The 26,684-nt window shown below is 43.9% G+C and overlaps 1 protein-coding gene across 1 annotated transcript in view; it reads right to left on the bottom strand.

Moving 5' to 3' along the window:
- LOC308459272 (uncharacterized protein C10orf67 homolog, mitochondrial) overlaps positions 1–26,684 on the bottom strand; it is a 49,570-nt gene that overhangs the window by 11,132 nt on the left and 11,754 nt on the right. Inside the window, exons 6-14 of the mRNA XM_080974458.1 lie at positions 18,125–18,266; positions 16,551–16,609; positions 14,776–14,847; positions 11,712–11,783; positions 5,849–6,001; positions 4,754–4,833; positions 4,576–4,641; positions 2,841–2,925; positions 2,301–2,384 (exon numbers count right to left, since the gene is read on the bottom strand). Of these exons, the coding sequence (XP_080830584.1) occupies positions 2,301–2,384; positions 2,841–2,925; positions 4,576–4,641; positions 4,754–4,833; positions 5,849–6,001; positions 11,712–11,783; positions 14,776–14,847; positions 16,551–16,609; positions 18,125–18,266 (813 nt within the window). The remainder of the gene's footprint in view (positions 1–2,300; positions 2,385–2,840; positions 2,926–4,575; positions 4,642–4,753; positions 4,834–5,848; positions 6,002–11,711; positions 11,784–14,775; positions 14,848–16,550; positions 16,610–18,124; positions 18,267–26,684) is intronic.

Genomic DNA, 26,684 nt, shown 5'->3' with positions numbered 1-26,684 from the left:
GAACATTCTGAGAAATCTCACGCTAGAAAGACCCAGACTTAGCTTACATTATAAAGGCAGTGACTCCTCCTACATTGAAGAAATTTGTATTAAAATAATGAGTTTGGTATCAGCAGTTTACAAACACAACCTGATTATAGGAAGAGACTTGGCTCAGTAGTAGAAGGGATGCTTCAGAGGCACAAGGCTCTGGGTAAAGTCCTTGGCATCTCCAGGAATAAGGAGATGGGAAAGACCTCCTCTGCCTGAGAGCCTGGATACTTGTTGCCAGTCAGAGTAGACAATGCTGGGCTGACCTAGAATAAGGCAGTTTCCTATAAGCACATAGTTTGGGGGGCAGCACACACATTTTACAAGTGGAAGGTCCCTGGTTCACACATGGGCATCTCTACTTAAAAGGAGCTTAGTGGGTGCTTGAATGATGGAATGGAAAATGCTTCTGTTCGATACCTGACAGTGCTGTGGTACTAAGCTATGCTATGTACATTATTGCAGATATTAATATTCCGCAGCATGAAGCAACTGGATGCATAAAAGCTGACCCCTTTAGGAGGGCAAATGATTCAAAGCTTTACTAACCAGAACTTCTGCAAAACACGTACAAAAACGATCAACGATACACCCAGATAATTCCATAAAACATATGCTTATCTAAGTATAGGTTCTTCTTCTAAAGTATATTTAGACCGGAGCAAAAATCAAAGCTCTCTCTCCCACAGCTTGCATTAGCCTGCATCCAGCCTAAGGCTATGCAGCTCCTGGAGAGACTTCATTATCACAAGGTTTCTCTGACTGTGAACAAAAGGCAAAGGCAACTCCCTTTCAAAATGGAGATTTGCAACTGAATGTCTTAATCACATGATCTAAGGTTAAACACTCATGTATAAGCTAGCAGAGAACATCAATAGTTAATTATCAACCTGTTACAGCTCAGAGAGCTTCAGTATGCTTCAATTAGGGTTGCCATATGTCCGGATTTTCCCGGAGATGTCCTCTTTTTCAGGCTTAACAATTCTGTCTGGGTGGATTTTTAGAATTCGACAAAATTTTGCGGGGTGTGTGTGTGTGTTGCCCTCCCCCGCTTCCTTGTGCCCTGGTTGCTGAGTGATGTGAGGCAAGGAGGCTCTCGCTTTGCCTGGATTGCCTGCCTTGCCCCTCTCTCTGTCTCTCCTCCTTCCCAGCATTTCCCCCACCCTGTCCCCTCCTTTGCTGGAGCATCTGCCGGGCAATGAGGGTCTGCTGGTGAGATGGCGGTGGTGGCTGGGGCTAGGCTGGGCACAGACCTGGTGGAGGGGAGGGGAGGGGAAGGAAGCAAGGTGAATCGAGGCCCGGGACTGAAGCAACGGCTCCCTCCAGATTGCACTCCCAATTTCCTCCTTCCTGCTCCCTCCCTCCTTCTTTTCCTCCCTCCCTTCTTTTTTAATATGATACCTCTCCTCCGCATCCAAACCCCGCCCCCTGGCACTTTTAATTTTCATGGAGTCATTTTCTCTTGGGTGTCCTCTTTTTTGCTCTTCAAAATACGGCAACCCTAGCTTCAATGGAATTTTCATACATACAGGCATTCTCCATTTCAGTGTGAACTAAACAACTATACTTAACACACACCCCACACATTTAAAGCACCCTGTCACTTCGATAATCCTGGGAACTATCATTTACCCTTTAGTTCCCAGCACTTTTAAGAAACTAGTTTCCAGGATTCTTGTGTGTGTGTGTGCGCGCTTTAAATGCACTTTAAATATATGGTGTATATCAGGCTTCCTCAACCTCAGCCCTTCAGATGTTTTGAGACTACAATTCACATTACCCCTGACCACTGGTCCTGCTAGCTAGGGATCATGGGAGTTGTAGGCCAAAAACATCTGGAGGGCCGAGGTTGAGGAAGCCTGGTGTATATGCAGCCCTAGTTGGACTAATGATGTGATTCAGTTAACAACATATTTTGTTCACATAAAAAAGGACAGTGTGTGTTCATTTGTGTGTGCCTGCAGCCATCTATCAATGCTTATGATGCACACAAACTGTCCAAAGGAACCAGCAGTTTTGTTCACCATCTTATATACACACAACTAATAAAATTATAAATATAAATTATCTTTCAAGTTATGTGCCCAAGTTCAGAATCCCCTCCTGGATCAGGAGCTCCGTGGGCAAAGGGGGATTGTGCACAGGATGCTGCCAAAGCCGTATCACCTTTGAGAGGGCCTGTTTACCTGTTTGGAATGTGTGGGCAGGTGTGAGGAGAAGGACACTGAAGCGAAGCAACATATATTATAGGCACACATCAAACTACATACCAGAGGAGCATACTGCATATACAAGCTGCTCGTAAATGAAGCCAATTTGCCTGTAGGGTGCTGGATGTGCAGAGGAGGAGCTGTCTGGAAGGAGCATAGGAGACATTTCTGTTATTTATAAACCATGGTCAGTGCTGATCACAGTACTTTCAATGTTATGGTTTGCCAACCCAGTTCAGAAATCATGGTTTCATGAGCACTTATGACTCTGGCCCTACCCACGACTGGTATCTGATTCCCCACCCTGCCCTGATCACCCCCAAATAAATGCAGTCCTTAACAGAAATATATATATATTCCTCACCCTTGCCAACACCAGAGGTTTGAAAGAGGGGATTCCCTCCATTAACTGTTTTTTTAAAAACAAGTTCCTTACAGGGCAACAGGAGAGGCCTCAACCAACCGTCAACTTAATTTCCCAGAGGCATCTAAACATGTGAATTAGCAGATGCAAATTTTATGCAAAATTTCTGCCCATGCCCCAAGTTTTTAAGTACCTAACAATGTGTCTGCCCTTAGTGGCTGCTTATCTGAACATACCTTATCAGCCAGCGAAGGGTGTCTAAATTTTGCTGATTGACGCAATGATTGTCTAAGAAACATCTCGTCCTTAATGGCATGTAGGCTAGAAGATAAATGGGAATGTTTAAATTGTATTTCTTAAATTGAAGGCAGTTTCCAAAAAAAAGGAAAAAAAATCAAACAAAAAACAAAACCCCAAACATTTATTTTCAAACAAGGATAAAGCTGGGACCCAAAGAGCTACAGAAGCCTCTATGTATTCAACAGGAGTTTTGACTCCCTTTAACCAGCGGACGCTTCCTAGTGCCAATTATGCTATACGGATGATGTACAACAGCTGTTTTCGTTATCTTCTTGTGGAAACTTCATTTACATGAATTAAGGTTATACAGTGGTACCTCGGTTTAGGAACAGTCCTGTTTATGAACGATTCGGTTTACGAACTCCGCAAAACCGGAAGTAGTGTCCTGGTTTGCAAACTTTACCTCGGTCTAAGAGTGGAATCCGAATGGTGGATGGGTACCGATGGCGGGAGGCCTCATTAGGGAAAGCGCGCCTTGGTTTAAGAACGGTTTCGGTCTAAGAACGGACTTCCGGAATGGATTAAGTTCGTAAACCGAGGTACCACTGTATATGGCTAGTTGCACCAATATGCACTTAATGGTTTCTCTCTAGCACCTATAAGTATTAGCAGCAGAAGTTCAGATCCAGACCGAGTTGCTCCTACTTCCTATTGAAACCAATGGGATTTAGATTAAATCGTAACTAATTTCCCATCAATTTCAGTGGGGCTAAATTCAATTAACATAGTTCTGGATCCAATCCAAAATATATATTTGTATAATGTATTTTTAATCTTTGTTGGAAGCCACCCAAAGTGGCTGGGGAAACCCAGCCAGATGGGCAGGTTACAAATAGCAAATTATTTATTATTATTATTATTATTAATTTATGTTAACCGTATGATCCAGACATAGGCAAAAGTATGTTTCCACTGAAATCAATGGATCTGGGAAATGTTTAACTGCGGGTAGAGAGTGCCCACAGTTGTTTGTATAGGACATGGGTAGGCAAACTAAGGCCCGGGGGCCGGATCCGGCCCAATCGCCTTCTAAATCTGGCCCGCGGACGGTCCAGGAATCAGCGTGTTTTTACATGAGTAGAATGCGTCCTTTTATGTAAAATGCATCTCTGTGTTATTTGTGGGGCATAGGAATTCATTCATTTTTTCCCTTCAAAATATAGTCCAGCCCCCCACAAGGTCTGAGGGACAGTGGAACGGCCCCCTGCTGAAAAAGTTTGCTGACCCCTGGTATAGGATCAAAGTATTGTAGTTAGAAAGGAGCTGAAGGCTCACCTAGACCAAGCCCCTACAATGTGGGAATGAGGGCTAAAGAATCCCTGACAGATGGCCATCCAATCTCTCTTTAAGGAACTCCAATGAAGGAGAGTCAACCACCTTCCAAGGGGATCTGTTCCACGGTCACACAGCTCTTCGTGTCAGAAAGCTCTTTCTAACCTTCACTCAGAATCTCCTTTCTTGTAATTTGAAACCATTGGTTCAGGTCCTACCCTTTGGAGCAGCAGAAAACAAGCTTGCTCCACCTTCCATGTGGCAGCCCTTCAGTTTTGAAGATGGCTGTCCTATCACCTCTCAGCCTTCTCTTCTCCAGGCTTAACATGCCCAGCTCCCTCAACTGTTCCTCATAAGGCTTGGTTTCCAGAACTTTTATCATCTTGGATGTAATAATACCTTTTCTTTAGAATTTCGAACTTCATTTCCCAAGATCGACTCGATTTACTGAACTCCTGTTCAAGTCTAAACAGAGAGGCGAAAATAGCATTGGTATGTTTTGTGAGTGTGGAAGTTAACAAATCTTATAATATATGTGACAAATCCTTGTGTACACAGCAAATTCCTGTGCATATACCTCTTTACGCGCAGCTTGGCATCTCGTTCAGATTTTCTGAGCCTCTTTATCTCTTCTTGTAAGGCTTTTTTCTCATCTCCCTGTACAAGTGTATTACAAAAGAGAGCCATGCATTGATTGCCATGTATACTAAACACACACACACACACACACACACACACACACACACACAGAAAACACAATAATAGTTGGCCACTGCTATTAATTTTCAATCAATCAATCAATGACTTAAATCTCAATTTTTCTATAGCGATATATTCTAAAATATCTTGCAATGACAAATATACTATATATTTTGGAAAGTGGTTTGTCTGCCTGTCCATTTCTTCTCTATAGGGTCAGCCACCTCTCGAGATATCATCGCCAAACTTAGCATGAGGGTTCCTCTGCAGAGGGAGAAAAATGCTCTGTCTAGAGGAAGCACTTAGAATCTATACTGCTTTATCCGGCCAACTTGGGAGAGCCCTACTTGCAAAGGATCAGTGGTTGCAGGGAGCCCGCTTGCAAAGGAACAATTGGAAACTCACTTTAAGTTCTTGGTTGTTCCTGTGGGATGGGTGGGCATGGCTTGTGGGGAAGGGCATCACATATCAAATTGGGACTTGGGCCAGACCAAATTAGGCCTGTAGGTCAAAGTTTCCCAAGTAGCAAAATAGCAGGGAATCTTTTGTAAAGATTTGACATCATCATCATCATCTGGATTCTCCATAAAAACTGACTGGACGTAGGATTGCAACCCCTGAGCAAAGGGCTAGAATGGGCACAACCAATATGTCTTGGTCTATCTGTCCTGAAAGTCAAAGAAGGAAAGCACGGGCAGTGAAAATCTCAGCAAAAGCATGCTTGTGTTCTTGAGGAAGCACCCAGATGTGGTGCTCTTCTTAAGGATGGTAGTGAGATGAGGTGTGTGGGTTACACCAGCTGTCTTGGACACACGACTGATGAAAAATATCAGGTGAGGATGCAGGTGTCCTTCTGATGGAAGTGTCCTTAAAAAAACAAACCATGACTCTCACCTTTATATGGCCTGGTGTCTATTCCCCCAAGTTACGTTAGGTCAGAGTAATAAAGCAATACCTTATCACCAAGACCTACCAACAATTCTGCTTCTTTTGCGGCAGCTTGTCTGGCCTCTTTGGTGGCGGCGACAGTGGCAACGGCAGCGAAGACAGCAGCAGCTTTTACTACTTTCCCTTTCAGTCCTTTCCTTCCCTTCTTTGCTAGCTTTCCTTCTTGCACTGAGGGCACCTGTGAAAAAATAACAACAGCAATAAACGAACCTGAGTTATTGTTGCGCACTTTGGACATCACACTTGGAGATTTTCAAGGAACACCTTGTCTCAGAGGGATCCCCCTCACCACTGAGATCCATTGTCTTCCTGCTCTGCAAACAGGGAGTATGGCAGGTAGACATGAGCAGCAGGGCCTTTTCCATGGTGATGTTCAGAATCAGGAATGCCCTCCCAAGGGAAGCCCAGCTGGCCTTCTCTGAATTGACATGTATAGGGTTGTGCTGAAAGCTACTGGAGAATACAGAACACATCTATTTGTATTTTGTTTTGGTATTGCATTATATTTTACACCACTTAATATACAGAATCTCTAAGTAGTTTACATAAAAAAATATTCTAATGTATGCAAGCACACACAGACAAATACAGAAATTTATCAATAAAGCAACAAATAGCATTTATATGGACATTGCCTAAAGTTTTAACAACATGCATCAAACACGCAACTTGAAATTGTCAAGGAAATATGGACTTGAACTGCATGAGGTATATGAGCTATTTATTTTCACACAGCAGCCCGTTTCAGGATTGTCAAGATCCTTAGGCTAGCCTTTTTTGGATCGCGGGCATTGCTCAGATTTAAACAAAACCGTAAAATTTGTTATTATAAACATGTGAGAAACTCTCAGGTAGGTTAAGAACTGGTCCTTAGGTGAATGAGGTTATTATATCATATTTCAAACCCATTTCTTTTTCTTAAATATATAATCAGTTTTCAGTAGTTAGCGGAAAGTAAGATTTTCATTAGCGGTGACTGAACTTTCTGTGAAACGCAGGAATCCTGTTGTGCTTTTTTTTATATCTTCATGTTAAAAAAAGAGCAAATTTCCTTGCGCAAACACAACTCAGATATATACAAATACAAGGCTTTGCAAACCTTTTGAAATGGCTGCAGGTGCCCTCCACAGTATCTGCCTACAATTCAAGTGACTTCGCCAAATCTGTGTTAGATGATAAATATTGAATAAGGTGCATATGTGCTTAACAGTAATTGTATTCTATTTTCTCTCATGCTGCTTTATGAACCTTGTTGGATGCCTTCCAGTATGCCTCTGAATACCAGCCAAAATTACCCAGATAGATAGTGCTATTTGCTGACTTATTCACATAAAGGCCACAGTAGCAATGGACATAATCAGCAAATTAAGCAGGGATGCCGGGGTGCGGGGAGAGCGGCCCAGAGACTCTGAGGTTCTGATTGGCACCAATACTTTTTTCATGATATAACAGTGAAAGAGTTGAGTGCAATCCATACCTTATCCTATTTCCTGTTACTAGTATATTATTTCTTTGGGGTTAAAGATCGCCCCCCTCTTCACAATGGGCACACAGCAGTGCATGAAGACCCACACAGTCAGTTCTGCATAAATGGTTGAGAAATTTTCACACTCCTGAGCTTTGTGAGACCAAACCATAGGGAAGCTTCTACCATGCTGCCACGCGTGTGCATGAAGTGGGCTTCAGCCCAGGGATCCTAATCTGTTCATCATTCAGGTGCTTCCAGACCAGCCTCTGCCAACATGGTGACATCCAGATGTCTTGGACTGCAGCTCCCAATTGCTGAAACATCTGGAGGGCAGCAGGCTGGCAAAGGCTGCTCTAGACAGAGGAGAATCAGTTCTCTGATCTAGGAACCGAGAAGCAGGTTACACCTGGCCAATCACTGCTAGCCCCATTGCTGTGCAACAGCAGGAACAGCAGGTAGTGCCAATTATTTCTAGGTGATGCTTTCTAGGAATGGTTCCTTGCAGCATCTATATTATTCAAGAATATGGAATTCATGTAGTAGTGAAATGTTGTATCAAGCTAACTTTTAGAGTAAACCTATTGAAATTAATGGACCTAAGTCAGTTATGGTGACTAATTTGAATGGGTCAACTCTTGAGTATGACTAATGTCGGATACAAGCTAGTGCTCCTTTTCAAGTTATTAATGATAATTTAAAGCATTGCAAGTCGACCATTAAATTCATTATAAGGATGGTGTAATCTAATAATGGAATGTTCTGCCCCATAATTTTATTATGGCCTCATAATATATTTCTTACTTTGAAACTGTTCAGGCGGCATTGCCCTCAGCATTATCTGATCAATGATATCACTTTCCTTTCACTTTCACTCACACCTTCTGCTCCAGTTTTCCTTGCAGCTCTCACTTCCGACCCTGGATAGACAACCCCACTCAGGACGCAGTCACCAGATCAGCAGCCATGGCCACCTCACAGGGATGGCCCTCACTAGGACAAGGGAGAGTTTGAATCCCCACTTTGCCATTAAGCTCTCACTGGGTGGCCTTGGGCCAGTCACTGTCCCTCTGATTAATCGACTTCCCAGGGTCGTGTGAGGCTTAATTGAGGAGCAGGAGGACCATGTATTCCACCTTGAGCTCCTTAGGGGATATAAAAGGTGGGATATATGTAATAATATATACATGCATAAATACAAAAAAAATCCCAACAGGATGGCTAGGATCCAAAAAAGTTACTTTAGGAGCACCCAAATGGTTTGGTCATGCCCAGTAGGCTTTTTTGATTCCCAGTTCCTTTAAACAGCAGCCCCCTTGAACTCCTCTCTCATATCATATAAGAAACTTTTTTTTTTTTAGTTTACTATTTATTCTTATTGATTTATTTACCAGGATTTATATACCGTTGAAACATCAAAAGCTCTAAGCAGTTTTGGTGTAATGGTTAGAGTGTTGGACTATGACCTGAGAGACGAGAGTTTGAATCCCTACTCAGCTGTGACGTTCACTGGGTGACCTTAGGACAGTCACCATCTCTTGGCTTAAACCACCTCAACAGGGTTGTTGTAAGGGGATGAAATGGGGCGAAGGAGAAGAACCATGTACACCACCTTGACATGGTTGGGAGATAAAGGTGGTATATAAATAAAATAAATAATAAGGTAATAAAATATACATCAACATTTCTTAACAATATGAGCTTTGCCATGTGGCATGGTGGAGCTGTTTAAGAAATATAAACCTGAGGCTCCCTTCAGATTACTGACCTTCAGATCCTGGCCACGATGTTCCGCTTTTTAAACTCTCCTTATTGCAGGAGTAGCCAACATGGTGCCCCCCTCAATATTGTTGAACTACAATTCCCATAATCCCAATGGAAACTGTCAATTGTGGCAAATACATGTTGGAACAGAAATTTCTGCTTTCCTACACCCCTAGTTATGGATGAGCCACACCTCCAAGAATCCAGCTGTCACTACCATCTCTTTGCTCTGTTGGTTGGTCTAAAAATATTAATCACGTAGATTCCCTCCCCCCAAAAATTAACCCTTTGGCCCCTATCCAGGGAAAGTTAGTGATGCTTAAGTCCTACTGAAATGCACGCAGCAAGTGAGTTAAGACTCACCTAAGCCATATTACTTTCAGTGGGCTTTATACTTTATCAGCTAGTGATCCTGCAGGGTAATTTATTGGGGAATAGTTTTTAAGGGATTAATGACACTGATGCATGGGGTTACTAGCTTGCCTCCTAAAGCACAGCAAACAGAAAGCTTGATAACACACTGCATTTTATATTTATCAGTACAAACTACAGATATTTTGAAACTATTTGCACATTATAATTAACTGGCCATATTTCTGTCCTTTCTTCTGGAACAGTTTTTAGAATCAGCTAATCTCAGCATGTGTGGCTTTCCCACTGAATGTCACACCTCCCCAAATATCAGTTTGATTAATAAAGGAAGTCAAATACCTTTTGCGGGCAATACAGCTTCAAAGAGCCAGGGAGATTTATAAATGAATTTAGATGTTAACTTTTGAGTACTTGGCTTGCTGAGTGCCACTATTTGAAGTTTGAGGAAGATGTAAGGTAACAATAACCTTTAGTCAGTGTTTATCAGCTCTAAATTCACCCTGTCTTTTGTGAAGGAATATAAAAGTAACATTTTGTTATTTAAAAGGCACCCACTGCATCCACCTTTTAAGTTAAGCACTGCTGAGAACATCCAGGGAAAAGAGACCACAACAGATAAGGCTCTGAGTCACATGATCTCATGGAGATATTTGTTTTATACTAGGTCAATTGAAAGAAACATGCCTTGTGTACAAAACTATCTTTGGAAACCTCACTAGAGTTTGAGAAGATGAACAATTAAGCAAGAACCTCTTACTTTAAAAATCTAAAAGCAGTGGCATAGTGGTGGTGGTGGGGCCTCACAAATTGCTGAGGGGACGCAACCAGAAGCCCTGACAACAGGCTCCCTCATCAAGGCTGAAGTCACAGGGAGGCAAACTGTGCCTAGGCCGGGCCTTTGGGGCAGGGGCGGTGCCTCCTCCTCCTTCTCATGGCTGCGAAGAGACACCTGTGCATGCCCTGCCCCTCTGCCAGTTGTGAGGGAGGGAGAGGAAGGGCGCTGTCACCACAGCTGCCCACTGAGAAAAGAGGGAGGAAGAGGAAGGCGGGAAAGCACTGGGCATTGCCCAGAGTGTCTCACTGCAAGGACAGGAGGATGAGGCGACACAGCAGGGGGAGGGGCGTGACACCAGTAAGGGACAACGGGGCCACCTTCCATTCATGAAAAATCATGGTTGAAATGTTACTTGTGCTAGCGCCTTTCCCTTGCCACCTAATAAACAACCCTAATAAACAACACTGAGGTTGAGGGGTTGAGGCTGTCAAGTTCAGAGGGTGGGGCTTCCAGGGAGTCTCATGCCTCAGAAGTCTTTAGCTCTGGGCTGGCAAGCGAGTCTCATCTGCAGTGGGAACCAAGGGCAAGAGAAGACGTGCGCGCACTGGGGTCCTCACCTCTGCTGAGAAATGCATTCACCAGGCAGACCAATTAACTGAAGAGGGAGACTCACCTCACTTTCCCTTCCCTCATGTGGAAGATCCATCTGTCTCCATCCTTTCTTTCATTCCTTCCTTTCCCTTCTCTCCAAGTTTGCCCACCATTGCAGGGAAGGCGCCCCTGCCGTCTTGCTGTCCCTTATGCAGCTCTGCATTCCACCGTGTTAGGTTGCATTGCTGCCACTGAGGCAGGCAACCAAGACTTTGACTGAAATGGAGTGAATTGCCAAAAGGCAGGCTGTGGGCGGTGCCATTTGCAGAGCAGCAACAGTGGAGGTGGCTGAGGAGAAGAGCAACCCTCAGAGAACAGGCTTTCTCCAACAACTTCTAACACAACACACACACACATTTTTATTGTAAGATTTTCCATAAGTAACAAAAGCACATTCAGTGTCTCTGTTTTCAAATCACAGAATCCTTCATACATGTCATTTACAGTCAGTTTGAGACATTTTTTGTTGTAGGCAATGTGGGGCTGAGGGAGAAAACAGAGAAAGAGGAAAATAGGAGGGCAGAAAGCGGAGGAGGTGAGGGAGACTTTAAACTTTCATTCTTTACATGGTATATGAGTGGAGCTGTTTTAATCAGTGTCGCGTGGATAGGTGTTTTATTTTTTCTGGCAGACCGAGAGATCAGAGGCCCCAAGGTATGGTTGGTTGCAGGGTGTTCTATTTGTGCGTGCGAAGATTCCAGCCTGACTGGCATGTGCTGTGCTTTTAGGCAACATTCATTAAAATCCTCTCTCCACCTCCATCTCTCAGCCCCAAAGTCAAGCATACCATACAATGTATATCAGGTACATCCCATATCATTAGGTAATAAGAATATAAACAACAAATAAAGTAAAAATCACCTTTGGTACAGCAGCAGCGGCAGCAGCCGCAGCCTCTGCCATTTTTACAGCTTCTTGTGCTTCTTTCACTTCCTTAAAAATACAAAGACAAAAGAAAATTCAACACGGTTGCGGGAATAAATTGTTTATAAAAGTTCAATAACTAGAAAGGAAAGCTTGGCGATGGACAAATATGTCCAATTTGGTTTCTTTCAGGTTCTCATTCTTCCAATCAAAAGTTCATTTCTCCACATTTCTACATCAGTTTGCAAATTTTAAAAAAGATCCTGCCTGAAAAGTAGTCCACATTTTTGTGTGAATTTCTCCTACTATACGTATTCTTGCGTCCAATTTCTCCTAATTTACACATTTTGCAAAACAATCTCCTCTATTACAATGCATTTGTTTATGTTATTTTCACTAATATATGCATTTGCATGCACAGTTTACCCTTGTATAGGCATTTTTGCACACATTACTTGGCCAGAGAACTGGATTGCAATATTCAGATGTGTGAATTTTGAAGGATAGCTCTTTTTCAATTCGCATACTGTTTTCAAAAAGTGAAAATTTGGTAAGTTTGCCTTTAAATGAGAACCACATTGAATGTGTTCCCATTCTCTGCAGGCAGGTTTGTGGAGTGAAAATTGTGGCTGCTGCACTCCACCCCAGGTTCTGCTGCTACTGTGCTGGAATGAGACACCTACAAGTTGTCACCCAATTCCAGTCACCACACAGAGGCAGCTTAAGGTCCCAAATAGTTTGCTGCTACCGAAGAAAAGGCTTCAGTAATACAGTTCCAGATGTTGATATATACATTCAGCTTGTAGGCTATGCAGATACACACATACCAATACAAATTCTGTTGCTTCAGCAATTCAAGATGTAATGCAGACTGCGACCCACTGAGTGACATGCCTTAATCATTTATATAGTTAGCACTGAGCCATTGCCATAGCAACTGGCTTGGCTGACCTTGCACCTGTTGGCTTATCTCATGCATGGGGTGATTTGTGCTCATGAATAACAAGAGTCCAGTCAACTGAGTCCAGGTTCAGCTTCAATGCTAAGCCAAACCACAGTAGCAGGGCAGCAGCAGGACTGGGGGAGGAGCACATCGGATGCCACCTTTGATCTGGGAACCTGGCTAAGAACATAAGAAGAGCCTGCTGGATCAGATCAGTGACCCATCTAGTCCAGCACCCTTTTCTCAAAGCAGCTAACCAGAGAACTATGGGAAGCGAGAGCTGAGCACAACAGAATTCTTCCCTCCAGCAACTGGCATTCAGAAGCACACTGCCTTTGACACTGGAGGAAGAACACATTTGTCAGGGATGGTAACCATTCATAGCCATATCCCCTATCAGTTCATATAATCTCAGAGATCTTTGGATGAAGGGTGGTATAACAAACAAACAAACAAACAAACCTCATATAAAGCCATCCAAGGTGGTGGCCGTCACTGCCTCTTACTGGAGCACATTCCATGGTGTAACTATGCAATATGTAAATAAGTTCTTTCTTTTGTTTGTCCTGAATGTTCCAACATTCAGCTCCATTGGATCGACCTGCACATTGCTCATTCATGCTAAGCCCTGGTTTGGCTAAGTGTTATGTGCAAACTATTTACAAGCAGCAGTTCATTTAGGTAATTCTAGGTTCTTTAGATGGCACCGTACATTACATCGCTTACATCCAAATGTGGTAATGCAGCAAGCCAGTTTTCGGTGTGGAGGTCCTCCTGCACATTCTGCTGAGTGGGGTCTCAAACTTCTGCACTTAAGTGCTGCCCAGGTGGCGCCATAGCTCTCCAGAGGACCAGGTTAGATATAAAACAGATTGGAACACAATCTCTCCCTTTGCTATGCCCAGAGGCAATGACTCCCCATCCTTGAGGGAAAAGGACATGGATTCAGAGGCCTCATCTTAGATAAGGAAAAGGATTTGCCCTCTGAACCAACCTTTGATTGTCTTGCCTCCTCAGCACTGGAGGTGTCCACAATGACACTGTCTCTTTGGCCAAAAGAGATTTCATAGCCCTCCCCAGAGGCCGTAGTAGAACTCTGGCCTCCCCTCCATGCCACAGGTGTCAACGGCTTCTGAAATAGTTGGGTGCTGAGAAGAAGCTGCAGTCCTGTTTAAAACTCAGTCTAGGTTCACTGGTGTCTGGAGCAACGCTCAAGCCTGCCTTGCCTAAGCCTAGGAGCCACTTGGAGCTATCCATGGTGCTGCCTACCTTGCTTATTTGACGTTTGGACCTTGTCATCTCAGTTGCTTGACTCTGCTTGCTGCATCTCTTCTCTACTTTGTCTGACCTTGCTTTGCTGGAACCTGGCCTTAGCTTGTCCAGACTTTGATCATGGATCCTGAACTGGTACTACTGACACGTGATGTGGTGTCTCTGGACTCTGTGCCTACTACATAGCCCTATTTGGGCTAGAACTTTGTTCCCTGGCTGGGACTACTGGGATAGAATACCCTTGGACACTCAGATATCCCAATGAGACTCCGTATGTACATTAATGATGAATGTAATTATGTATTTCACATTTAAATACCAACTTGAACCCCTCACTCATATTTTAAAGGAGAAGGTAAAAAATGCAGAATATGTCACAATGTGATTTTCTGAAGTGAAGATTAAATCTGGCATGCACACTCAGAGTAGAATTCTAATTTCCAAGTTCAAACTCTAGTGCCACCCTTGGATTTGTCTTCAAGAGCTGAAGAAAGACGCAAAATAAACAGTTAAGGGATTGTAATCTGATACTCATGTACATATTCAGAACGGAATTTTAAACTTCAGGATCACACACCACCTCTGCTCCCATTTTCAAGGTGGCTGAGAAAGCTGGGAAGCACATTTTGTTATATAATAATGCCGATAAGCTTGAGAGGTCACAATGGAGCTTGACCTAAATTTATGAATGAATTCTCCATTTCACGTTGGGACACCAGCTCAATCCTTCCAGCCATTTTACTGGGAAGGGAAAGATGAGGAACAATGCACAAGGTGTGATAATGCAATAACAAGACCCAGCAAACGTGATGTTTAGTAGCTTAATATTTTTCTCTAGGAACTTACCAGAGCTTTAGCTAGAACTCTCTGCTTCTCCCTGTCAAGTTCCAGTTTTATGATTTCTTGAGCGTTCTGAAGCTAAAATGTAAAACATGACTGTGAGGTTTCAGATTATAAGAGGGTACCACTGTGAGCTGCATCCAAAGAGCTCCTCTAGACTGGTGTCCTGTCCCCCGCCACAGGTGTATTCAATAATAGCGCATTAGAGATGGATTCATACTGTACCATCCACATGTCATCGTTCTGCTTTATTATTTTTGTGATGCTTCCCCAATGTTACCACATTATAGCCATCTGGAGGAGCACAAGAAAATGAGAACAAAACAAAACAAAACAAAACAAAACAAAACAAAACACCTTGTTTAAAAGTTACAGGATTTCAGCAGGAATCTATGGGACATGCACTGATAGGAAACTAAGCAGTATGTCCATCCCCAAAACTTTTGCAGAAGCAGACAGTATTGAAAGTGGGATCGCATATACCATCGTAAGCACAAATAATAATGAAGGACGTGTGGTGGGGGTGGGGCTTATTTTATTTTATTTTATATTTGATTTATATACTGCCGTTTATTAAAAGAACCCATGGCGGTGTACAACATTAAAAAGATATTTTATGGAGAATAATAAGGAAAACATAAAACAAAGCATAATAATAGACAGCATAATAATAAAATAGTCATACTAACAGTCCCCCCGCCACACAGTGTTAACAGACCATAGATTATTTGATGGCCAGAGGCCCGGGTAACAGGAATGTTTTCACCTGGTGCCTAAAGACATGTAATGATGGCCTCTCTGGGGAGACCATTCCACAGATGCAGGGGCCATCACAAAACAGGCCCGTTCTCGTGTTGCCACCCTCTGAACCTCTCGAGGAGAGGGGACGTAGAGAAGAGCCTTGAATGACAAGAGCAGGGTCCAGGCTGGTTAATATGGAGAGAGGCAGTCCTTAAGGTATTGAGTTCCTGAGCTGCGTAAGGCTTTATAACTCAACATGCCTTTGTAGACCCACCAAAATCCAAGTGTCATCTAATATTAGTAAACCTTCATGTTGGAAATAGTCAGGCAGCCAGTGTTACTGGTACAGCAGCGATAGGAAGCCCATGGGAAAGGGGAAATCTCTGTCTCCTGCAAAGTTCCCTACAAGCGAATGCAGCCCTATGGCTCAAAAAGGTTCCCCACCCTCTGCATTCTCCCCACTCTATAGGCCCAGCTAGTATCAACATTTTGTAAGTTCTGAGACTACACAGGTGCTTGTCAGGCCTTTTGAGGGACTTTAAAACATTATTTTTCATTTGATTTGCAAACTGCATTCCTATGAAGTTTTTAAAAACCACCCTGTTATTTTGTGGTGGAGCCATTTCACTTTCACAAGAGACACTCAGCAGCCTGAGTTTGCTGTTGGACAGAATGATATTAGACATGTCAAATCCACATTTTTCACACTGTCCCTGCTAACTGCAGGTACTGCACTGAAATTTCACAAGCTTGTTCCCTTGCACACCTGACCCAGGTAACTTCCAGCTTTGGGACTCTGAGATTTCCCAGTTCAAGCCCCTCGATAGCTGCATCTTTTAAAAGGAAGAACACCAGCTTGTTTGATCTCCGAACAATAAGGGGGCTAATATAAAACATAGCTCAAAAGCTGGGGCAGGAGGATGGCCAGCCTTTGAACATCCTTTCGGCTATATGGGGGTGAATGACTCCCAGGCTCTTGCATCTTTCTATGAGTTAATCCATCACTGTCAACAAAATAAATAAATAAAGGAATACAGTACCTTCTCGATTGTCTTCATATCGTTTTGCCTTTTGTCCTGCATATGTTTTATTTCAGACTCTGAAAGAAGCAGGAAAAAAAGGGGTGGTGGGATAAAGCAGACCATGAAATTACATGGCTATTTAAAGAGATTCATATTGTGCACTACAGGTCAGTCTGTGAGCCCACTGGAATGCAGGGTGGATGGAGGCAGTGGCAGACTGGTGACCTTCATAACTGCCCTTGACATTCGTAGCCCTTCTCCCTGCTGTTCAGCTGGCTGGCCAGAGAAGAGAGAGGGAGAAATAAGTTCAAGAGCCAAGTGTGTCTGAACACCCATTGCTTTTCATTAATACTAGCCTTGCCCATCCTTGCTGTTAGTCACAGCTAATACAAAGTGCTTTAGCAGGTGGTTCTTTATTGCTCAGACCAAGGTTCTGAGCATTGGGCAGCGTTGGGGGTGGGGTGGGGAGAAGACACCATAATGTGAGGTGATGAAATCACATCAGTATAATCAGTGCTTTTTTTCTGGGGAGATGCAGGGGTACGCATATCCCTAAACATTTTGTGAATCTTTGTACTTTTGTCCATTTACTGTATTTATTTTTCTCAATTTGATCTATAAAATGGTGATTTTCTTGAGTCAAAATGAGAGTACCCCTAAACATTTTTTAAGGAGAAAAAAAAGCACTGAGTATAATTCTGTCTTCATGCTTTATTCTTGTCCAACAGCACTGATGCTTTTATCCCCCTTAATTCCATTAACGCTGTCGGATTGACTTCATTTGTATTGTTAGGATGGATGTTCTTACTTTTTAAAAAGACCAGAAGGCAATATATTTTATTTTATTTTTTATAGAAAAGGTTAAAAAACAACAACCCTTCTATACTCAGACATTTCTGACTTTCCAGCATGCAACAATAAAAAGCATGTTAGCACTTGCATATTTATATTCTGATGGGTTTTTAAAATACTCAAGCGGAATATAAATTTTATGAAATAAAAAAGAAATACGCACACATTTTAAGATGTCATAAATTCAAGCCTTTTCTAAAAGAGGAATTGGTAAAATATATAACTAATTAAGGCTCTGGGACATCAGCTCTGCCTTGAAATAACTAGCAAAACATAGCATATCACCCCGCAGCAGATGTACTATAATGTCTATTATACACCTCACTAAAATGGATTTCTTCTTATACTTCATCGTCAGATGGGTACTACATAGGAGCAGGCATGAGCTATTGGTTTATTAGAAGAATAGGTATTTGTTAAAATGAAGACTTTGGAGAAAATTCTTTCACAGTATTGTACAACATAATCATTTGGAACTGTAAATATACGAAGTCTCAACATTTCTCTCTCTCTCCCCCCCCCCCCATTGGTAAATACAAGGAAAACATACACTGAAACAAGGTTACTTTCTACTACTTCTGAAAGTGTTCAAGACCACCTCAAATTACAGAGAAAATGGGGGGGGGGGGACAATAAATACCATGCTATGCTTATTGGCTCAATTTAGGCTCTGAATAATTTCCACAAAATTTCAATAAAATAAAATAAAATCAGTTTCTTGTTCTATAAGGAAAGTTTACCTAAATTATTCATTTCTTTCACTTTGAGTTTTATAGCTTCTTGAAGGCGTTTAAGCTTGTCAAGCAGGGTAGCGTTTTCTCCTTTCAACTCCGAGTTTGCTTGCTGAAGCAACTCTTTTTCAATCATTAAATCGCGTACGATCTGAAAGATTAAGAAGCCGCCTGTTCTCAAAACCGTGAGGCGTAAGAGGAAAAACACCACCACAAACACACAATGTAAATATGCCGCCGGGCGGGGGTAGGGGGGGCACACACAGTAATTATACAATGCAAGCGATCATATCGTTTTTCTGAATCCTGTCATATTAGTTATAATATGAATGGGAGGGGGAACTAAGGGGACTAAATAGAACTTTCCGGAAGAAAGGCTGCGGAACCCTACATACAAAGACTGTAACACATGGGGACACGTTATTGACAGGAATAATGCATATCATACTGTTTGTTTGCCCTCATCATTCAGGCCAATTTATTGTGGGGCCTGCATCCAGGAAGGCAGCTGGGGCCTATCCACCCACACTTCTCTCTGTGCTTATGAAGTGCTGTCCGTAACTAGGCAGGCAAGAGAAGCCATGGGCAGGCAACTCCAGGGGGTTGCAAAGTGCGCGGCTAAGGAGAAAGGGGGGGGGGCTTGTCGCTTTTGTGCCGTTTCTCGGTGACAGCACTGCCATTGCCATGAGGAGCACATCAGACGTCAAATCGCTGAAATTTCCAGGCTGGGAGCCACATGGAGTCCATCAGGCAGCCTGATACCAACACAGTTGGTTTTTCTGCTTCATGCCGGAGCCACCCAGAGGCAATTCATATTCTGAACATTAAGATAACTTTGCATGCACGTCACACATAGGCCGTCCAAGGGTTTCCTTTTTTTTTTTTTTTTTAATGCCATTGAAGACTCTGGTTTAAATCTCCATGCGAACAGTGATAACCTTGTAGGAAAGTTCCAGGACAGCACGCAACAAAAGACTTTAAAGTTATACTTTTGGTAAAGCAACTCATTTACATTTTTATTATGCATGCCCTTTGTTAAAATCTTGCCACGTTCATTATGGAAAGGACTTCGTATGCATCCAAGCTTATTGGGAGAGCCACCCTTTCTTCTTGTCTGCTTCAAAGCTATTTAACACATTTGCATAGATTGTCAAATGGCTGTCGAGATTTTTACTGCCGCATATTTCTTTTCAACAAGATGGAAAAAAGCTCTCAGAAGAAAGTTGAAACGCGACTTTGCAATGGCCACTAGAACATCATGTGGATTTCTGATATCCTTATGGGAAAAAAGTCCCAAAGCTAGTTAACACGATGGCTAGTAATTATTTAAAGGAAACATGTCTTTTTGATTAGTTTCGAAAGCAGGTTTCCCCTTTTAAGATCATCTGAAGATATAGAAGAAAGAAAACTAGCAGACAATGCCTGGAACATATTTATACCGAAATGTGATTTATCTTGATGGTTTCCAAGCCTGCCCCCCTCCATTCTAAGTGCCTTGAGTGCTGGGCTGGGACCAGAGAGATCTGGGTTCAAATATCTACTCTGTCATGAACCCCACTGGGTGACTTTAGACTTAGTCACCCTCTCTCAGCCAAATCTACCCCACAGGGTTGTTGTGAGATAAAACAGGAGATGCTTCTTTACAGAAGGGTGCCATTTTTAAAATGTAATAATTTCTATCGTTTTCCAACCTTTGTGCTTGCTATAAGTACAATTCATAGCCCAGTTCAGAGCTAAGGGGAAATGCCCCCCCATCTGTTCTATTTAGGGCAGAAAAACTGTGGTGTGGGTGGGAAGAAATGTTGCTGAATATTTCTGAAGGGAGAGGTGAATTTTCCCCAATTGTTTTTCTCAGATAATTATATTCTGAAATGTCTTGCCTCACTTCATGTTGAATTAAACCGAGTTGGCATCGGTACATGAAGAAAGCAGTGAGCTAAGAGAGAGGGAGAGTTAGAAAGAGGAGGGCCTAAGCCAATCCCATCCTTCAAATAAGGCTAAAATATTATTAAACAATATTCAAACTTGGGACGCAAATACTCGATGAAACGCATCTTTTGACATGGATATTCTTGGACCTTAAGATTGGCACCTGAGTATGTTCTTCAGGTGGCCTCTTACATGGGAATTTTGGAAGGTGGCAACAATGAAGAAGGCCATTTCAGTTGTCCCTCATGTAGGGAATGCTCTCCCATGCAGGGCCTGCCAGATGCTGACATTAATATTACTTTAGCGCCAGGACTTTCATCTTTTCCCAGGGAATTTGCTGAAATATGATGAGCTGGTTCTTATGGGCTCATATATTAGTGATGCTTCTGAGCTGCTGGCGATATTTTTGCAATACATTTTGAGAATGGACCTTAAAAAAATATTGTTGTGATGTTTAACTATTGATGACGGCTATGTAGTAAATCACCTGCATTTTTAAAAACTGCCCTGTATAATCTGAATTCATAACAGCAGCAGCAGCAGCAGCAGCAGCAGCAACATCCTCTGCCATCAACAGAAGAGGTTTACTTCAGAACAGAAGAGGGGGAATGAACATTCCAGCCACAGGACAAGTATCTGTGGCAAACTCTCTGAACCAAACTTTGCAAATTATTGCAAGAGGTGCACTAAATGGTGATCAGTGGGAGAGCTGTGTTTTTCAGCAACAAAGTATTGACATTTGAACGCTAGGAAAAAATGATCAACATGCAACAGCAACTCTGTCCCCGGGAAACATATTCCTTCTGCACATTTTCTTGGTATTTCCCCCTGCTCTCGGTTTCTTCTGCCATCCCATCTCAGGACATTAAAAAAAAAAAAGGTAATGATGTACAACAGCTGTGTGTTTGTTGCACTATTATACAGAGAGCATCCACAGAGGCCCTTCACTTACTCTTCACTACTAAAAAGTCCCAATTCCTTTGTTTCTTTGTCCTCCTTTGTGCCTGGTTGGTGTTCATGTTAGCTAGCTAGATTGCGAGCCCTTGAGGATTTGGGGAGGGAGGACTCTCTTTTTCATTAAAACTGCTACTGTCCACCCTCTCTCCACTAGATAAAATTCTAGCAGCTTGATCTCTTGGGGGGGAGGGGGGAACTTCAGTTGGTTGGCTGCAGATGCCTTAAGTTGGTGGAGCAGAACCATCTCCCTGTTTGCTTGTTGTGCTGGATCAAGTAAAACATGCATTCAACAGGCATCCATTGTGTATGAAGGGAAAGGCCTGGCTGTGCTCAAGTCACAGATTTTGGCCTGTCTCCCTCCCTCCTGCCCGCCCCTTCCATGTGTGTATTGCATGAAATGGCTCCATCTGCCAGGGACTGGGCAGGTGAGGAGGACTGGTGGAGGAAACCCGGAACCTTCCAGAGAGGAGGAAGGGGCAGAGAGTATAGACCTAGCCTTGTGGTTTGAGACAGGTCACACCCCAGAAGAAGAAGAAGAAAGAAGTTGGGAAATAATGAGTGATGAAAAACAGGAGCAAGGTGGCATTGAACAGAGGCAGGAGTCAGCCGTGTTAGAATCTGTGCAGCAGCCAAGTGACACACTGTCTTTGAACAGTTTACCAGAGCCCTCTCCCTCTCTGAGAAGCAGATGTTCTATGCCATAGGTAGGCAAACTAAGGCCTAGGGGCCGGATCCAGCCCAATCGTCTTCTAAATCCAGCCCGCGGATGGTCCAGGAATCAGCGTGTTTTTACATGAGTAGAATGTGTCCTTTTATTTAAAATGCATCTCTAGGTTATTTCTGGGGCATAGAAATTCATTCATGCCCCCCCCCAATATAATCTGGCCCCCCACAAGGTCTGAGGGACAGTGGACTGGCCCCCTGCTGAAAAAGTTTGCTGACCCCTGTTCTGTGCGAATCACTGAACAGAGAGCCCAAAGGAAGTTTGCACTTAGTACCCGCTGTTAGCAGCAGGAGGAGTCTGATTGATAGGAATTAACGGCCAGAGGGGGGTGGAGCTTTGCTATGAGGAACATGGGCTTTAGAGTAAGGTGCTCTTCCTGTGTCTTCTTGAGATCCTGTAGAAATAAAAAAACTGAAAAGCTCTCTCTTTCTCTGAGTCTGATTTCCTGGGGGGTGAGCCAGCAGCCGTCGGCAGCACCCTGACACCATCGGAGTAAAGGCAAGCTGGATGGTGTCCACCAGCTCCACCTCACTGACCTACCTGTCCCCCTGATCCATCACCCCTGGCCTCTATGCTTTGAGGGAAGGTCTGCACGGTTTACTACCTGTAGTTGTGAGAGTTCCTCTATGCAATCGGAAGCCCTGTGCAACCAGGGGTGTTCACAAGATGCGTCAAAGGATGAATGGGGTCACATCCAGCAACCAAGCTCTCCCCCCTACCCCTGGCTATGCATGCAGCACATGTAAGATGGGAACCTTCATGCAGCCAAGGTATGCACCAGAGATCAGCCATGCAAGAAGGAACTGGTTGGAGCTGGAAGAAGGGACACAACTTTGGGGGCAGGCCCGGTGGTAGGGCCCCACTTCCCTATACTTATGCAAAGCCCCATCACAAAATCTTAAACTTGCTTACAATCTAGCAGTGCAACTTTGCCACCAAGCTGAGGCTGGCCTCAAGATTCAAGTGCAGGGGAAAGTGGGTGGCTGTCCCTTGCATTCGGACTTGTGCTCTGTGCAGCACCAACTTTTCAAAGAGTCTGGTTTATTTGGTTAATTTTATTAATCAATTAATTTTATTGCTATCCCTGGTGTCAGGGTGCTGTCGGTGGCTACTGGCCACCTGCCCAGTAAAGCAGAGAGACAGGGGGAAAGCGAGCTTTTCAGTTCCTTTTTATTATTAGAATTACCAGGGCAAAATTCCATCCACACCGTTCATTATCTGACGTTGCCTCGAGTGAAGCTCCACCTCCTCTTCTCTGCACTTCCTATCCCTCAGACTCCTCTTACCTCCTACGGCGGCTGTTAAGTGCCACCAACCTTTGAGCCCTCTTCTCTGCTATTTTCAACTTGGTTTTTGGGGAGGGAACAGGTCCTGGGATACAGTGGTACCTCGGGTTAAGAACTTAATTCATTCTGGAGGTCTGTTCTTAACCTGAAACTCTTCTTAGCCTGAGGTACCACTTTAGCTAATGGGGCCTCCTGCTGCCCACTGCGCAATTTCTGTTCTCATCCTGAAGCAATGTTCTTAACCCGAGGTACTATTTCTGGGTTAGCAGAGACTGTAACCTGAAGCGTCTGTAACCCGAGGTACCACTGTACTCTCAAGTGTCAGTGTGTCAGTCAGCTGCTGCTCAGGCTCTGCCTGTTCTATGCTACCTGGTTCCTGCTCCTCGTATTCCATTATTTCCCAACTTCTTCCCTCTTCTTCTCCTAGGGTGTGACCTGTGCCCTCTAGATCTATACTATCTGCCCCTTCCTCCTCTCTGGAAGGCCCCTGGGGAGGCGGTCTCCACCATTCCTCTTCAACTGCCCAGTCTATGACATATGGGGATTCCTACTCATCGCCTCAAATAATTTCCCACGGCGGCTCACATGGCTGTCTCAGCCACAAGGTGTTTCTATCAGAACACACCTGGGTGTCGAATGCTGGCTCAGAACGCTGCTATGTCTGGTATATGTTGTCATTATGATCAGCTCAGACCATGGAATGGTTTACAGTTCTCTCCCATGTTGTGAAATGGCTGCATTGGCTTAACTGGTTGCAAACCAGAACTGAACAAGTTGAATAATTTGTAGGAGAATCTGAGTAACTTACGTTAAAATACAAACACACTTGCTTAGAAGGAAGTGCTACTGAACAAAATAGGACTAACTCCAAGTAAAATATGTTTAGGGTTGGGATGTGAAGTAGGATATACATATATTGCTGTACACAGAGTTCTGCTATTGAGTTAATCCTATTGAAATCAAAAGGACTGTTTCAAGGTTATATTTTTATCTTCATCATCTGTATGCTATCCAAGTTCTCTGGGCACAGATAATAAAACACAGTTTACAATAAAAAGCCACCACCATCATCACCACAACCACCACCACCACCACCACCACCACCACCATCATCTGTATACTGTCCATCTCTGGATGGTACTATATACTGTCCATTTGTGTAAATTCTAAGTGCTGACGATCATGTAAGTACAGGAGTAGGTGATGATCACAGTGATCATCCATTCAGGTCTATGGGAATCAGTGGCCAAAATGCAGAGATGTGAGAAGTCATCCATTATATTAATCTGCAGCTGTTCTTCTTTAGAAATAATTACAATTATTTAGGAAGCAGCATCAATTATTGAAGCTAAAATTGGTATATACCGGTAACCCTCCAAAAGCACATGGGCTCATAACAGGCAATTTAAAGTGAGTCCCTACCATCGTCCCCCCCCCTTGGTATAGGCCATGAGTTTCAAAAAACTGTTCTTACTTAGTTGCTTCATTGGACTTTACACAATTCCTTTTTGTTTTATTTAACTCCTCCAAATACCGTATTTTTCGCACCATAGGACGCACCGGACAATAGGACGCACCTTGTTTTAGAGGGGGGAGAACAAGAAAAAAAAATTCTCCCCCTCTCTGCCCAGTGCCCCTTCAGAGTAGCGGCAGGAGGCGCTGCGCAGAGAGAGGGAGAATTTTCCCCCTCTTGTTTTCCCACTCTAAAACAAGGTGCCATTTAAGGTGCGTTCAGGCGGCTACCTTGGAAGCCTGGAGAGCGAGAGGGGTCGGTGCACACCGACCCCTCTTGCTCTCCAGGCTTCAGGTTCCTTTCAACCTGCTCTTTGGGGCTGGCAGGGGGAAGCCCACCACCAGCCCCAAAGAGGAGGTCAGGGAGCAGCGGAAAGGCGCAGCGGAGAGGCTGCTGCCATAGTCGCACGTCACTTCTCCAGCTGGGAGAGGGTCGCGGGGCTATGGCTTCTTTAGCCCCACGCGCGCTCTCCCGGCTGCAGAGGTGACGCGCGGCTAAAGAGGCTCCTGCCATATCCGCGCGTCACCTCTCCAGCCGGGACAGGGTCGCGGGGGGCTGCTTTAGCCCCCCGCGAGCTCTCCCGGCTGAAGAGGTGACTCGCGGCTATAGAGGCTCCTGCCATAGCCGCGCATCACCTCTCCAGCCGGGAGAGGGTCGCGGGGGGCTTCTTTAGCCCCACGCACGCTCTCCCGGCTGGAGAGGTGACGCGCGGCTATAGAGGCTCCTGCCATAGCCGCGCGTCACCTCTCCAGCCGGGAGAGGGTTGCGGGCTGCTTCTTTAGCCCTGTGCGCACTCTCCCAGCTGGAGAGGGTTGCAGGGCTATGGTGTCTTCGCTCCATAGGACGCACACACATTTCCCCTTAATTTTTGAAGGGGAAAAAGTGCGTCCTATAGAGCAAAAAATACGGTACTTCCCCAAACCCTCTAGGATTTCTCCAGTTAAGGATCTGCCAGAGGGTGTTAATAAACATCACACAGTACAAAGAAACGATTAGTCAAAAGTCCCCTGAGACATTGTTCCACTCTATGTGGTTACACAGTAAATCCACGGTTTCAAAGGATCTTTTAAAGAACTGTTTCAGGACTTAAGAGGCTTAAAAGGCTAGCTCCTTAGCTGTGGCAGAACTCACGCATCAACAGCTCACTGTGCTGTGAGCCACAAGGATCATAACTGAAATTAATTTTATCTTGTTATCTTATTGCCTTGAATTCCGCTGCATATTACTTTGGGGGCCTTTGGGCTAAAAAGAGGCATATAGATTATTATTGCTACTACTAGCATGAGACACTTAATCTCAGGGTTGTGGGTTCAAGCCCCATGTTGGGCAAAAGATTCCTGTGTTGCAGGGGGTAGGACTGGATGACCCTTGTGGTCCCTTCCAACTCTGCAATTCTATAATTCTACTATATAGCAAAATTGATCCCCCTCTCTAGAGCAGCGCTCCACATTCCCCCCCCCCCCCAATCTGCTGCAGAGCGAGAGTATATGGGGGCAGTGGTGGGAGGAGAGGAAGGGGATATCAATAATAATAACAGTAATAATAGTAATACTAATACTGAAAACAATGCTTGTCGCCAGCACCATCATAATTAACAACAGCAACTATTTGTAATCTATTATTTGCACAGATTGAAAAAATATGTTTTACAATCAAATGTGGTCTGTTTGTAAGAGACAGTTCTCTAAAATCTAGTTGTGCTATGGCTTCTGTTTTGTGGGCTTTAAATGGTGAATCTATAGCTCTAGCGCCACCATCTGTCATAAATAAGAACTGTAAATAAAACAATTAACATTGCTGCAGCAAGGACACTATCAAAATGAGCAAAGGGAGGGTTTTCTGCAGCATTCTGCAGCTATTTGTCACAGATTGGGAGGAAGGCTTTGTGGTGAGGCTCTCCCTACCATCTGCCCACAGCAACAGGTTTTTTTTTGCTTAGAACAGAGGTCGGCAACCTAAGGCCCATGGACCACAAGCGGCCCATGGGGGTCGTTTAACAGGCCCACGAGCCGCCCCTGAACTGAGCCGCCCGCTTGGTGAGTCCCTGCGCGCTGTGCTAAACTGGCACAGCGCGGGGACTTGCTTCTGCGGTGCCGGAAAGGTAAAACTTGCCAACCTGGCTTAGAAGATAGATACGAAATATGAATGTACATCGTTTGG

Source organism: Podarcis pityusensis (assembly GCF_964106645.2).
Source record: "Podarcis pityusensis genome assembly, chromosome: 12".
Lineage (NCBI taxonomy): Eukaryota > Metazoa > Chordata > Lepidosauria > Squamata > Lacertidae > Podarcis > Podarcis pityusensis.
The sequence above is the reverse complement of the archived record's forward strand: the minus strand, read 5'-3'. Positions and strand labels throughout refer to the sequence as shown.